The sequence below is a fragment of the Callospermophilus lateralis genome, chromosome 4 (assembly GCF_048772815.1).
Source record: "Callospermophilus lateralis isolate mCalLat2 chromosome 4, mCalLat2.hap1, whole genome shotgun sequence".
NCBI lineage: Eukaryota > Metazoa > Chordata > Mammalia > Rodentia > Sciuridae > Callospermophilus > Callospermophilus lateralis.
This window is the reverse complement of record NC_135308.1, coordinates 2495369-2510869: the sequence shown is the minus strand read 5'-3', so window position 1 is coordinate 2510869 and position 15501 is coordinate 2495369. Positions and strand designations below refer to the sequence as shown.

General features: G+C 46.4%; 1 protein-coding gene across 1 annotated transcript in view; it reads left to right on the top strand.

Annotated features, from left to right (window-relative positions):
- Window positions 1–15501, top strand: part of Csmd1 (CUB and Sushi multiple domains 1) — a 1328246-nt gene that overhangs the window by 1042090 nt on the left and 270655 nt on the right. The window contains exons 22-23 of the mRNA XM_077109222.1: window positions 4227–4396; window positions 8184–8340. Coding sequence (XP_076965337.1) covers window positions 4227–4396; window positions 8184–8340 — 327 coding nt within the window. The remainder of the gene's footprint in view (window positions 1–4226; window positions 4397–8183; window positions 8341–15501) is intronic.

Sequence of the window (15501 nt, the reverse complement as noted above, 5' to 3'; positions counted from 1 at the left end):
AAGGTTTGCTGATTTGCTTCATTAAACGCAGTAAACCAGGCCATTTTGTATTTCTGGGCTTCCAAAGCACACACCCTTGCAGAGTGAACGGAACCCACTCTCCCAGCAACCTCACAGCCTTCTCAAAAGCCCCTCACAGTTTCCAGGAGGCCTTGAGGCCACAGGGACTCACCTGTGTTCCCTGAGGCCAGCGCTGTGTCTGAAGGGAGCTGAGGGGAGGCGCAGGTGGGCGGCCCAGACTGCGCCGGGGGGCGTGTCCTGCAGCAGTGGGCGTGGCCTTCCTCACTGTGGAGAATTAGCTAAGCCACAGGGATCCTGGGCCTGGCAATGTCTCTGTGAACAATGCTTGTTGATCCAGGCCCAGGGGGGTGCTTGTCACAGCAGCCCAAGAGGAAGAGGAAGGACATTGGTGTCACAGGTCATCGACTTTGTACACAAAAATTCAAGGGAAAAAAAAATCAATTGACTCCTTTCTATCATGGTTAATTTAGTTTTAATTAGTTTCATTCCAAAACTCTCCATAACAATTCAATTTTAATTAAAATTTCAGTGGATTCTTTATAATACAGCCAATGATTCATATCAAGAAAATTTGTATCCATTTACCTTAAAGTAATATTAAATGGATTATTAAAAAATGTAAAAAGTGAATCATTTAATTGCTCTGGTAATGAAGAATTACACTGGATCCCTTGAGTCAAGTTCAAAGAATTTTTGACTTTTTGATCCCTTAAATCTTGCAGTTTTTCTGAGCACCTGCCTTTGAGCCTAGTGCCTTGCTTCCTCTAGTTATCTCCTCCAGTGTAGTCCCAGGTTTAGTGAACTTCTCTTGGGCTCTTAGACACATCTTGGTTCTTTCTGCCCAGGAATAATGATATCCATGCAGATGTGTTGTTCTGTGTAAGTTAGGTTCAAAGAGTCATCATCGCCTGTTTACTGATAAATCTCCATCGTGCCTCAGATTGTGAGAAATACCTGCTCAGACGCAGCAGATTTGCTTTCTGAGGTGAGTCTGCGGTAAGACGTGGGGCTCAGAAGGCTGGCTCATTGTTCCTGTCTTCTCTTTCCACAAGCTGAAGCAACATAGTCTCCAGCGTGGTATCAGTCACAAGTGGGCAGTTAATTTTGCAGTTATTATTTTGGATAGTGTAGACTTAGTTACTACCATTTGTTAATTTATTTTCTTTAAAAGAGCCTCCAAATCTAAATGCCAACAAAAAGATATACAGAATTACTTCCTTTGGCTCGATTTCCTGTTCTTCCATGGCTTACAGTGCTCAATTCTTCTTTCTTGCCCTTTCTTCTTGGGATATTATGAGAAATGATTATATGGCTGATGACTAACACAAGCTTCAGCTCACTGGTGACCTGTTTCAACTAAATGTCCTTAATAACATACTCTTCTAGAAAATTTAACCTACCAATATTCATTTCATCATTATAAATTGGGAGCATTATTGTGAACAATTTGATATAAAATGTGTTCAGCATCATTCAGGCAATGAAAAGTGTCATTTTTTTTCCTGAGCCCTTACTGTTTGTTTCTCTCAAGTCTATGTTCACCTTGTGACCTTGGGAAAAAGCCTTGATTTGTGACTCATTCCATGCCTTAGTTTCCTCATCTACAAGTGAGGCTTAGCGATCTGCCACATAGGACAGAGAACTATGAGTGGGAGAACTATGAGTGAATGTAGAGAACTTAGAAAATTTGTGCTAGCAAATATCATTTGTTTTAGTTTATGCCTCAGCCTCGTTGTGATGAATTGAACCTACTTCAAAACTTTTCAAAACAATAGAATAAAAATCTCTGGTAGTGTGGAGGGCAAGGGTAGGTGGGCCAGCCACCACTCGCCAAGGGAACTAAGCCTGCCTAGGTGAATACAGACACCACAGCGGGTGGACAGGGAGCCCCAGGTCCCGGGAGAAAGCTCTTCCTCTGCAGCAGTGCCTGTGGCACTCCCGGATGGCCTGGACCTGGGGGTTTGGCTTGGCTTGCTCCGAAAGGCTGCATAGGGCCATCTCCCACAGCTGCTCAGGCAGCAGAGAGGCAGAGCTCTTGGGTGGGAGCCCTGTGGCTGCTCGATTGCCCCTCACCCCTCCCAGGCTCCCTCCATCCTCTTGGTCTCATGCAGCTGAGGGGGAGGATGGAGAGCAGCTCTTGAAGACCAGGTCCTCATCACCCCACCCACCCGCTGGAGGCTCGTGGCCAGGGCCTTCTGCAGGACAGAGGACTCCTGACACAGCTCAGCCTGCTGGGCGGATTCTCCAGGTGGCAGCTTCTACAGCCACAGGAAGATGTCTCCAGAAGTGTCCCTCCACCAGAAAGTGCTCCCTGTGACCCTTTGTTGGCATGTATTACTTTTCAATAGTTTGAGGCTTTCCCAAACCTGTAAGTCTTGGGTTAAAGGACCTAAATTTGATTTTCAAATGGCTTCCTCTATTGAATGTTGCCAAAGTAAACTTCAATATTCCCAATATTGGAGATTTGGTTCCCTAATCTGGTGGACAGATGCAGTGACTTTCTCCCCTTGTCCTCGTTGGGCCAGCGCCTTCACGGCTGTGAACCTCCCTGGCTCTGCAGAGCAGCCCCCCAGGACCTCGCCTTCTGGTTCTGTCCTGGTTTTCACTTTGTGCCTTCCGCCTGTGGGTCAGAAGCCCGCTGATTCTTCAGGAAGGAACACGAGGACATTCACATGGATGGTCAATGTCAGTGAATGACCACCGACGCCCAGGGAGGGCCTCTGTGAGCGTCTTCTTGGTTGCCAGCTGTGGAGCCATGGTCTTCCACCCGGGCGGTCTGACCTGGAAGGGACGCCAGCAGCCATACTGTTTTCTGTCCACTAACTGTGGCTAAAAGAATGCACGTGAAGTAACAGGGGATGGAGCCAGGAAGCCTTGACATCGTGGTGGAATCCCATTGCCATCTCTTCAGGTCTCCGAGTCGAGTCCCTGGGCCTCCCTCAGCACCTCTTCAAACGCCCGTCCGCTCCTGCCTGATGGTCTCAGTTCAGGGGGAAGTCCTCAGGCGTGTTCCTGCCTGATTCTCCCCTCACAGCCTCCCACATGAGGACACCACAGGCAGGAGCCAGCGTGGTCTCCCAAGACGCCCAGCAGCCCCTACTGCACGTAGGCTAGGGAACTGTGGCCTGTGATGTCTCTCTCTCACTCACTGCCAAAGAAAGTAAGAGTCGTGCTAGGGCCAGATGGTGCGGAAGGGACCTGCAGAGGCTGTGCCCTGCCTGGGGCAGCCTGCGGGGGACGGAGTGTGCTTGCTTTCCCTTCCTCTTGGTACTTCATTAATGCTTTATTTGGGCTCAGCTCAACTTCATTGCTATTATTTAAACCAATACTTATCTTGTTGAATTTCTAAGAATCACTCTGCCTGTCACATCCTGTGGCTGGTAAAGTCGTTGATACCGAAGCCCGGGGGTCTGTCGCACACACGTGCACATGTGCGTCTGTGTGCATAGTCACTTCATTTCACCCTGTTTTTGTCGTGGAATTTTAGAGCTGAAGGCGTTCTTAACTGACACCGTTCACAGTCATAGATGAGAAAACAGATGCTGAGGGTTTGTGACTTTCCATGATCAACAGAAACTGGGGTTTTATTATTGTCGCTTCGCCGTGGTTCAAGGAAGTTTGTTTTGTGTGAATTTGGAGTTGAAAGTCAACAGCCCTGTTCTTCCATCAGGAAAAGGGGAAAGAGCATAGTGGTTGCCACGGATGGTCTCCATCCTGAGACGGCGTGGACGGGACAGTGCTGTGTCCTATCAGAAGGCCCTGCTGCTTTCTGCGCCATTAGAACCCCTTAAATGCACTGCTTGATGCCAGGAAGTTCAAGAGCAGGAAAGCATGCTGGCCTCACAATAGGATCGGCACGTGGAGATGACCGGGCATTTCATGACGGGGAAACAGGTGGGCAGAGGGGCCAGGCTGAGATGTGGCCAGGGAGCTCTTCATAGGGTGGTGAGCTGCAGCCACAGAAGAAGGCCGTTCTATTACAATAACCAAGAAACTATCGAAAAGGGGGGACTGGGATGTCTTTTCTGCCCCGTGATTAAGCTGTAAAAGTAAGCCACTACTCTGTTTTTATAATTTAAAAAAAGGCATAGATGAGGGACATGCATTGGTAGAAGAGAGGGTGATCATAATGTTGGAATTTTTAATCTATTAAAATCAGTAATTCCACTTTTGAATCCTCTTTTTTAATGTCCTATTTATTTTAGCTGAATGTGGAGCAAGTGTGAAAGGAAATGAAGGAACATTACTGTCTCCAAATTTCCCATCCAATTATGATAATAACCATGAGTGTATCTATAAAATAGAGACGGAAGCTGGCAGGGGGATCCGCCTCAGAGCGCGGAGCTTCCAGCTGTTGGAAGGAGATACGCTAAAGGTAAGCCTCAAGCTGGCGCATCTGTTTACCACCTGCCTGCCTCCCTACCATCCATCCGTCTATCACCCGTCTACCCACCTGTCCATCACCCATCCACCAGTCCATTGTCCTCCATCACCCTCTTCCTTCCTATGTGTCCATCTTCTATCCTTCTCTCCATCTATGTATCCATCTATTCTCATATCCACCTCCATGGGTATATATTGATCTACCTCCATATACACATAATTTGTTTCCATTTATTTATGCAGCTGCTTTGATGAAGTACAGCATGGTGTCATTTTGTAGAGTCTGTGTGGATTTAGAAATCACTTTGTCTACGATCCTAGATCCAACTAACATTGATAAGTAGTGTGTTGTGGGAAAATTATCTGGTATGCATGGACTTTGCTTTCTATGTGTAAGACCCTGCAACAGTACAGTCTTTTGGCTGTTTTGAAGACTAAATAATTTAACATATGATGTTTGTGACATCATGCCTGGCACACAAGGAAGTCATTCAAACCTGCGGGACCCCAGGCCAACCCTTTCTCCAGGTGTTCTTGATTATGAATGTGGCTGTCACATTTGGAGCTGGAGGATTCTGGTGTGCTGATGGGGACAAGCCCAGCTACTCTCATGGTCAGCCAGGGAGTCGCTGGGCTGGACCACGACCATTGCACCACGAGCAGCAGGCCCCCAGCTCTGCCATGATTCCTACAGCTTCATCTCCATCTGGAATCACCTTCCGTTTCTGAGGCTTCTGGCATAGACCTCACCTACCCTGTGACTCTTTCAAGGAAGTGGGGCCCTTGCAAAGCCCGGGAACAGGATGGTGGGCATTGCAGACCCAGGACGATGAAAGAGACAGGCTTTGAGCAAGGAAGGCCAGTGTTGTAAGTCATCTGGCCCAGCCAGCTGCTCCTCGTGGGGAGAGACGGGCAGCTGGACCACACCAAAGCTGACACCGGGAAAGGGAGGGCCACGTGCTCATTTCCCCTCTAAAGTGGGTTTCAGTTACATTCGCAGCTACGTGGTGGCACACAGAGACACCTCTCAAGTTCAACAGATTCAAATCACTCTAAGAAGTGATTTGAGCTTGGTGCAGGGTGATCTGACCCTCTCGACCACATGGGCAGGGATGTGCAGGGTCCCGAGCAGCTCACAGACCCGAGTGCCTGGCTGCCTCTCAGGTACAAGGTGCACCACTTTGCAGAGCCATCATTTAACAGAGCAGTTTTACTCTGGCTGTCCTTTGCTTTATTGTCTTCTGAAGCTCATGCTGAGAGCATGAAGGGCTGTAATTAAGAAGCGTTTTTTCAGTCAGGAAGCTGGAGCACTCCTGCTAATCTAAAAAAAAATTACAAAGTTGAGTCATAAGAATTTTCTGAATTCACTGACAGCCTCAAATTTAGCGCAAAACTCTTGAGTGACTGTTCTCTGGTACAGGTGAGTGATGAGAGATACTGTGTCAAATATGCATTGATAAATAATGTCCAAGTAGAGGGAAGGAAATCATGCTCATTTTCAATTAGGAGCAGCTTGAACTTGTTGATTACAACAAAAAGTAAAAATAAATCCTTAGTTGCAGGGAAACTGTCAATCACATAAAATGCCAAAATATTTTGCCATCTTATGTTTTGTAGAATGTTCTAATAGATATCTCTGTTAAAAGTGCTTAAATTATCTTAATTTTGGAGCAAAGTCTGTTCACATTAGTCTTTCACACATGCCATGATCCAATAGCAAAGACGAAGATGTTATGTATGCACACTACCCACATTCCCCCCAATGACATGTAAGACAAACAGCTCTTGTGAAACATTGTGAAAAGCAGGTGCGGGAAGAGCTGAGGTATGGTTCCTGGCAGCAGGAGAGATCTCGTGAGGACTCAGCATCAGCACTCGGAGATGCCTGGTGTCCCAGTTGCTCACCTGCTCCCTGCTCCATCCCTCATGCACTGACTAAGTGCAAGCTTGAGGAGGGTCTTCAGAGCAGATGGCTGTCACCTGGTGTGAAGCAGGTGGCTCCGAGGCTCTTTCCAACATCTGGAAGAATGCTTGGAGACAGCTGCTTAGATGAGCGCTGCAACCTGGAGATGTGCAGACCCAGCAGGCCCATTGCTCCTTACCCTGGAATCACCGGGCATCATACCTGGCTCTTTCTTGGTGATGCGTGCAAACCCTGAGCCCACACTCACCATGAGAGAGGGAATGAAGCAAAGTCGGTTCATGCTTGACCTTGGGTCCTCAGTCAAGGGCAGGATTAAGCACTGGTGACATGGACACACACGATAGAGCCACCCACTGTTATGGAGAGTCGAGGAGTTAAGTGTTCAAGCTGCTCAGCTTTGCTGCTGTAACCGTGAGGCCACCGACTTGGTGACACTCTGTGGGGTGCAAGGTCCAGCCCCGTGAGGGAGCTAGGTGGATGCAGCCATGTGGGAGGTGGTGTCCAGGACTGAGCTGAGCTGCTCATGAGTCCTGTGTCACACAGGGCCCAGCTCTGCGGGCCTAGCCAGGTGCCCTTGGCCTTTCTGAGAGACCTGATGTTTTTTCCTTGAGACAGATTTTCCTCAGGGTTTAAAACCTTTCTGTTTAGCATGTCAGATGCCTTCCAAGTTCATGGAAGTCCCGTCTTAAGTCACAGCGACTTCTTAAAAACAATAGCCTATGGCAGTAGCCTTTTAATAAGGAAATAAGGGAGAAAATGATGACATGACACTGTATATACAATAATTACCGGCAATAAATAACTAAGAATGCTTCTAGATGTGTCTTCTTTCTCCTGAGTGTGCTGGTGTGTATAGTCTGCTGAGCAGTGGGTGTGGTGACCGGGAGGAGTGAGCGGGGGTCCAAGTGAGGCGGGCAGCGGGGGAGGGAACTACATGGACAGGATGGCCTTGAGAGGTTAGGGTGCTTTCAATTAGGAGAAACTGGACGCTCTTCCAGACACCCCGTGGCCTGGTCCACAGGCGGCTCTCTGCCTGAGGGAGGGAGCGAGGATGGTGCCTGTGTTCCAGCTGCACTGGGATGCCCGAGGCCACCACGCTCAGTAGATGTTGATGCCATTTCCTCAGACACACCCCAGCTCAGAGAGTGCCACGGGTGGGGTCCCCATGGAGGTGTTGTGACCCCTCCCACTGAGGTGCAGGTGGCTCCCTGAAGGTGGGGAGTCCTCCAGGAGCCCTGCCCCTCACCCGACATCCCATCACCACCAAGCCCTGGGTGCACTTCCTTCTGCCACTGATCATAGCCCCTGAGTCTCACAGTCGCTTCAGAAGACGGCCCGTACTAAGTGTTCCAGGCACGATGACCCGTCTGCTGTTATTACATGACGGCACTCTTTCATGACAGCAAATCCAAGGCTCGTCCCCGGCGGCCTGAGAACTAAGCTGGGCCGGGGTTCAGTAGTGCTGTGGTTCCGTGCCTTAGACGGGGGAACCAGGGAGGGACATCCACTTACACAGCTGGGTCTGGGCGAGACTCTCACCTCTGGAACCTGCTAGATCTTCCCACCTTTCCACCCTGAGGAAGGGGTGAGAGAGACAGCAGAACCCAGGAATGCACAGAAACACTCACTTAATTTTACCCAAACAGGAAAGAGCTCTCCAGGTAGCCAGTGTGAGAGGATGGGGTCTGTGGCAAGTAGCATTGAAGGGAAGGATGAAGCTCAAAGAAAATAGATGATTTAGTGCTTCTGAATACTTCATAAAAGTGCATCTTTGAGGGTTTGAAAGTCTTGTTAAAATTGCTACCATGAGAATATAGCAGGGAACAGGAGGACTCATGCTGTGAATTTTCACTAGGTTTATGACGGAAGAGACAGCTCGTCTCGAGCCCTGGGAGCCTTCACCAAGAAGGAGCTGATGGGGCTGACCCTCAACAGCACCTCCAATCACCTGTGGCTGGAGTTCAACAGCAACGGGTCAGACACCGACCAAGGATTCCAACTCACCTACTCCAGTAAGCCGCTCGCGTCGGCCCACCCTGTGCCTTTATTGATCTTCTCTGTCCGTCCCCCACCGTGTCTGATTCCATACCTGTCAAAATCAGTAAATTCAGAAACATTAGGAGAAGCAGCAGTTTGAAATTTATCTCTTTAGAGGTATACATATTTTTTAATAATCAGATAGCTAGACCTGAAGAGGAAAGAGCTTATGACATTGAAGAGCTGCTGGGGTTAAAGATTGATGATGGCATAATGTACACATCCAAAGGCAGACTAACATGGATATGAAGGATTTAGAGTGAATGCTTAAAATGGGGTCAGCCCCATCAGCTTGTTCTTGATGAAGGCTCCCAAGGCTTGCGACTAATATATATATAATATATATTATACTTTATAAATTCTATATATGTATATATATAATACAACTGCATACACACAACTGCATAGCAACTGGATGTTGTAGATTCTTTTCTCACTACTCATTCCCCCGATGATAGAACCAACAGTCGTTTGAGTACTCACCATAGAGCCTTTCTCTGAGTTAGTGGAGCGTGGATTTGACCTGCAGCCTACAGTTTAACTAGTGTTCTGCAACATCCTGTAATAATGCAAATCAGCTGGGTATGGTGGCACAAAGATGACCTTCTCCCTGCAACTCTAGAGGCTGAGGCAGGAGAAGGGGAAATTTAGGGGCAGTCTGAGCAAATTAGGGAGACCCTGTCTCAAAAAATAAAAAGGGCTGGCGATGGAGCTCATCCCTAAAACACCCCTGGGTTTGATGTCTGGGGACCTCCCAAAATGCAAATCAGTATGGAAGGTTTCCTTTTTAAGATATAAATTAAAAAAGACAAGAGAGGTAAATTAATTGTTGCTTTTTCAAAAAAGAAGAATTTCACTATAATAATTGCCATTTGCAACATTCTGAGTTACAGCCAAATTAAAAACAAAAATAGCTATTTCCTTTGGATAACTAAAGGTCATTAATCAATTGAAATGCTTTCAATATATACATAGTGCCATCTTTTACTAGTCTGATTCTAGAATTTCATGGAAATGACCCAGGACATGGGAGATTTAGAGATCCAGATTTTTTAGTGTGAAATGATGTGGGTGCTCACCAGAGCTGCTGCCTTTATTTGACAGAGGAGCAGATGAATTTCTGGAAGGATGATCATCACCCCTCAGACCCCAAGCTACTCCAGGTGCCCAGAGGAAGATGAATTGCCTCAGTCCCCTTAATACAAAAAAAAAAAAATCATGGTTGGTGGATTTTAAGACTGGACCAAAACAGAGTGGCCAATGTCCTGAGAAGGCCTACTTCTCACTCTCAGGAGAATCCCATTGAAGACTCACCAGGTGAAAGCGTTTCAGTTGATTCCTATGCATAAGTCGTGATGGTGGGCAGCCTGGGATGGATTGATGAGCCTGGCTTTCTTTAAGAGACCTCAGTCTTCAGACTCTCACCCTCCAAACACTGCAGAGCCCTTAGGGACCGTTTTCAGTGCGTGCAGGTGGAGCATGCACTGGGGACCCTTCTCCTGTGCTGTGGTCCCTTCCGCGGTCTCTTCTTGTAGGATCCTTGTAAGCCTGAGCAGGCTGCTGCAGGGAAAAGATATCTGTGATGTGGAATTAACGGTGCCGATGGCTATGTCATCAAAATAATATTAACCTCACATTAAATTCTAGGGTTAAACACTAAGTAATTAAGTTTAAGAAATTCCAAGCTCCCACAGTGCGATCGAACACCTGAATCGAATATCCATCCCTAAAAGATATATCAGAAATGATGATAACTGTTTTCAAAAGACTTGTGATTTCCTCTTGCTAGTTAATTGCTTTTACTTAAGGAAACGTTCATATTTAAATGTTTTAGATCCATAATTAATGTGCATACATGAGTGGATTAGTCATCAGAATAAATATATAGCTTAATAAATAGGCTGTGGTTTTTAGAAGTGAGGACAAATAGCACACATGTGCTATTAGTATTAATAGTGAGCTCCAGGTTGCTTCCAATTTTAGCACCTTGGCAATTCTGAGTCTTTTAATCCTCTTCAGAAGTTAGAAAGTATCTTCCTATCTCTAAGTGACCTGCTGGAGCTTCACATCAGGAGTGATGTGCTTGGGACCCAATCCTCATCTCTTGACAAAAACCCAGAACTATTGATGAACTTACTTTCAGATGTTCTAGGAGATGCACTTTAATAAACACCACATATATTGACTGATAATGAGATGTGCCAAGACATTGGCAAGGAAGAAAAACAGATCAACATTGGGCCCACCCAGAATAAATACACTAATTAACAGGCATTGATTAAGCCACTACTGTTTTCTAAGTAGTCAGTTGGATCAAAATAAAACTTAAGAAGTCTGCCTCTATGACAAAACACTGCTGTTATTACAGATCTGTCTGTGCCATAACATCCTGATCATGCCACGGGCCATTTCCTGTGAGCTCTCTGACAGCAGGGACCACGGGATCTGTTTTGCACCCCTGTGCACCTCACGCTGCTGTGTGACCTGTAACATGAGCCTGGATTAAGACGTGGGATTAGCAATGTGATGTGAAAGGCTGTGCTCCTGGATCCCCAGTCCTCCACTCCAGCTCCAAGAGTAAGGAGTGGAGTCTCAGCAAGTCTAAGGAGCACTTTAGTTCTGCTTCCTCACAGTGATTTTGAGCTTTTAAATATCAGCAAAAATTGTCTTGACAGTGGGTGACTACATTTTCTTAATATCTGGACAAATTTTTTAAAGAAAAGGAGTTTTGGAATTTTTAAAAAATCCCATATTGAACTCAAACTCCTTTTAAAAACATGTACTTTTGAGAACTTTACAATAATGATTTCCTGATATTTATTCTTAAGAAACTTTACCACAGGACCTACAGAAACTTGGAGCGAGCTTCTGCTCTGTCATTTAAATAGTGAGAAACAAGCAAATCCTCTGCACAATTTAACAAAGACGCTGGCTCCCTGGGGACACAGTGCAGGAGCGTTGAGGGTGCACCTCAAGCTGTGCTGGGGCAGCCTTTTCCCACTAATCAGGAAACCTGCCTGGGCACCTGAGTGCTGAGAGGTCAGCTCTGCACTGACACAGAAGGACAAAGCCACCGTCCCTGACTAATGGGTAATGTCAGAGAGTCCCCATCAGCACTGTGTGCCTGGTTTATAGGACTGTGGCTCTCCCTCCCGCGTACAGATGCACTAGGATTAAGTGCTAACCGTGGGTGGATCTGGAGATGGTGAAGGTGTCTGCTCACAGCCCCAGTACACGGTGACAGGCGCGTTTGGCTGTAATATCATTTTTTATTAAGCTTGAGCTTTGCTCTATCAATGTACTCTTGCTTTTGTACATCCACAGAGCTACGCAGTCTGTACACATATGCGGTGTGTGTGTGTGTGTGTGTGTGTGTGTGTGTGTGTGTGTGTCCGTCCATCAGCAGTGACTGTGCAGGGTTCTGCAGAGGAATGGGAGGCACCAAGTCTGCAGGGGTCCTGCAGGCTCTTGTTGAATGTCTTCGTCTCCCAGTGGACAGCAGGGTTCCACTCCACTGTCGTCTACACAGGCTGCCCATCATCTACCTCCCCTAAGTGCTCTTTCCTCAATGCCCCAAGCCCCCAGCTTCTGTCCCTGGGTCTTATGTTTTCACCGGCAAGCATGACATTCTCCTGAGGGGGAATCTTAGTCAACTCTGTGTCACCTACTTAGAGATGAAGACAGTAGTCAGGTTGGCCCAGAATTTGCAGAAAGGAGGGAGACTGAAGTCAGAGGGGCATTCCCAGGGAGGGCAAAACTTCAGTCACCTTGCAGAGAGTGGGCTGTGGCCTTTGAGCCATGCATCTGTGGAGATGGAGTCTGAGAAGAGAGGAGGGTGTGTGTGAGGAGAAACGGACACCAGCCACACACACACAGCTCCACAACTGGCCTCATGTGTCCCGTGTATCTCTGTGACCTGGGCTGGTTTGAAATCTTCAAATGGATTATAGGTTCCTCAAGGGAAGTTATATTATTATGTGTTTGCATTTATTTAGGAAACTAGTTCTAATTCCATAATTCCTGATTACCATTTAGTTCCATCAACAATGCAGCTTGGGAAAAATTTAAAAAATAACAACAACAACAAAAAAAAACACTTCAAAACTGGGAGCAGGAGAGACAGCACAGCGCAGACACAGTGAGAGCAGCAACCCAGCTTACCTCCCTCCCAAACCCGCCAGAGATTTCCTGGCCAGAACATTTTGGCACAGGTTTGAACAGAGGGAGAAAGAATATCAACACTTATGGTCTGGGTTTTTTATGGATGTGCCCTAAGGAATGTTATTATTATAGGACATATAAAATAATGAGATCATTATGCTTCTAACTTCTGTCTTGAAGCTTATTCCAGGCCAGTGTGTCATTAGTGACGAGCCACACTGGGCAGGGGTTCTGCAAGGGAAGTGATTTGGCCTTTTTGACTCATTTTCACAGGATCACAAGGTGTGGCTTACTCTATCAGGGCGCTGGGGAGTGGACCTCTATCCTCTGTGCATGGCGTTAGACACCTTATGAGTCAGGGGAGAGCAGCTGTCACATAGAGGGAACTTACACTGTGGTTCTCTGCACCGATCTCATTACTAGAACATGACCACAGACCCAGAGGCATCTCTTGAGTTCATTAAAGCAGTTACCAGCTTAACTCTTGGTTCTACAGTATTCACTAGAATGTACCGTCCAGTCACAGCCTCTGCAGGAGCAGAGGTGGTGTTATTTGGCAGTAAAACCTGTAGGTAGAGGTCAGGCCTGAACGTATACAAGCAGGAAAGCCAGGAAGTGCTTCACTCATCGTTTGCTCAGTAAAACTGGGTTGAATGGACAAAACATTTTTGATAAAAGAGAAAGTGACGGGTAAAGGAAGCAATTCACTTCATCAAGCTCCCTAGGCTTCCAAAGCCTTGTTCTGTTCCTGAAAGGTTCTGAGATGTGCAGTGTGAGAAGGCAGCAGAGCCCTGGTCCAGGGGCCAGGTTGCTGCTTGCTGTGGAAGCTGTGTCTGACCTCATTCCTGTCAGCAATTCCCGGAGCATTGGGGTGGGACTGAGAGGCCTAGAGGTGTTGGGGACAGCAATGTCAGCTCCATCCTGACTCCAGCCTCTCTGGTCCTGTGTTACACATGTGCCCATGGGGCCTGATCTGGAAACCCACATATGATCTGACTAGCAAGACGCCCGCCACTGTTCTGAAAATAGGAAGGACCAGGCTTGTTGGATTAGGAGGTGGTCATTTTGGACCTGTTAAAGATGCTAAGTGGCTCCTGGGTACTTTGAAATGGTACTCCATGGGAGTGTGTGATATAGCCAACCTGAAGCATGTACAGATTGAAGAGAGCTAGAGGGACACCTGGTAAAACCCACCATGGTGTGTATAGCCACGTGCCCACTCCTAGCATGTCCCATCCAGTCACAGCCTCTGCAGGAGCAGAGGTGGTGTTATTTGGCATTGACAGCTGATTCTGAACAAACTGTCACATTCTGAGCATGAGAAAATTAAATCCCAGAGCTATGGGCTTAAGCAGCTGTCATCCTGATTTCGTTATTATGCTGATAGAGATAAAATAGTACCAACATTAAATACTCAAATTAATGAGAATGAGCCTTTGAGTGTGCAGAGAACCTCAGGGCCAATGAAGAAATACTAAGCAGGTCACTTTTGAACTTCAAAACAGGCCAAAAATATTGTGTGAATGAAACATGCATAGGCACTGTATGATAAATTACTAAAATTCTGCATAATGACAGGAGTAGTATGTTATATTCTACAGACAAGGTCCTTGAGGTCATGGGTAAATAATTATTCACATAACTGGATGGTGCCCTTGAAAGGTTGATGTAATCTTCTTTGGATGTCAACCTTGCACCCCTCTCTGCCCTAATAGGTTAGCAGTCACAGCAAATTTCTGATAGAGATGCCTCTGATGAGCTCCCCTATTCACATCATAATTGGTAACTTTTAAAAACTGGACATCAGGAATCTTATACCAGTTAATTAGCAGTCCTCAAAGTAAAGTTCTACAATCTAATTTCATAAAAGATGGAGACAAGTCTTCTAGATACCCTTGAAAGTAACATGTAAGCACTTCTGTTTTGAAGTAAAATAGCCCAGTTTTGGTTTGGATAGGAGGTGTCCCCCAAAGCTCGTGTGTGAGACAATCTAGGGATATTGAGAAATGAAATGATTGATGATAAGAGGTGTGGCCTCATCGGTGGATTTAGGCACTGAATGATAAGCTGGGTGGTGATTGAAAGGTGGGGAGTGGCTAGATCACTGGTGGCATGCATTTGGAGTTCATAGTTTACCTGGTGAGTGGAATTCTCTATCTGCTTCCTGGTTGCCTTGTCCTGAGATGCTTTCCTTCTCCAAGCCCTTCTGCCATGGTGTTCTCCTCACTCTCCTCAAGCCGAGAGCAGTAGAATTTATCCACCATGAACCATACCTCTGAGACCATGAACCAAAATAAACCTTTCTTCCTTTAAGTTATGTTTGTTAGGGCTTTTGATCACAGGGACAGAAAGGTTTACTGAAACTACAATTGATACTTAGAAGTGGGAACATTGCTGGGACTAACCTGACCATGTGGTTCAAAAGTATTTGGAGCTTTTTGGAATTTGTGGGAGGGATTTTGAAAAGTTTAGAGATGGAAGCTGGAAAAGCTTTAGAATGTTGTAAGTGGAGGTTAGTGTGTGATTCAGGTGGGATCTCAGAAGACCAGAATGCCAGTAAGATCACGGACAGTAAAGACTGGGCTCATGAGGTTTCAGGTGGAAAAGAGGCTCTACTGGAAATTGGACCAGAGGCTGTTACTGTTATGTTATGGCAAAGAAGTTGTCTGTATTTTGTCCATGTCCTGAGACTTTGTGTGAGGCTGGATTTTAAGGTGATGTACTAATTGTTCTGGAGGAGGAAGTTTTAGACACAGCATTCAGGTAATGGGATGAATACTGCTGACAGCTTTTAGCCAAGTTCATTGTGGTAATCAGAAGCAGAAAGAAAGCAAAAAGGTTTTTTAAAAACTTGCAGTTTTTGTCATGGTGACATGCCTTTGGGTTTGTATTTTGTTCCTGGTCCTGGCTGTCATTTCCTGAGCTGCTTTCCCATGCCAAATCCTTTCACCATAATGTTCTGCCTCACCTTGGGC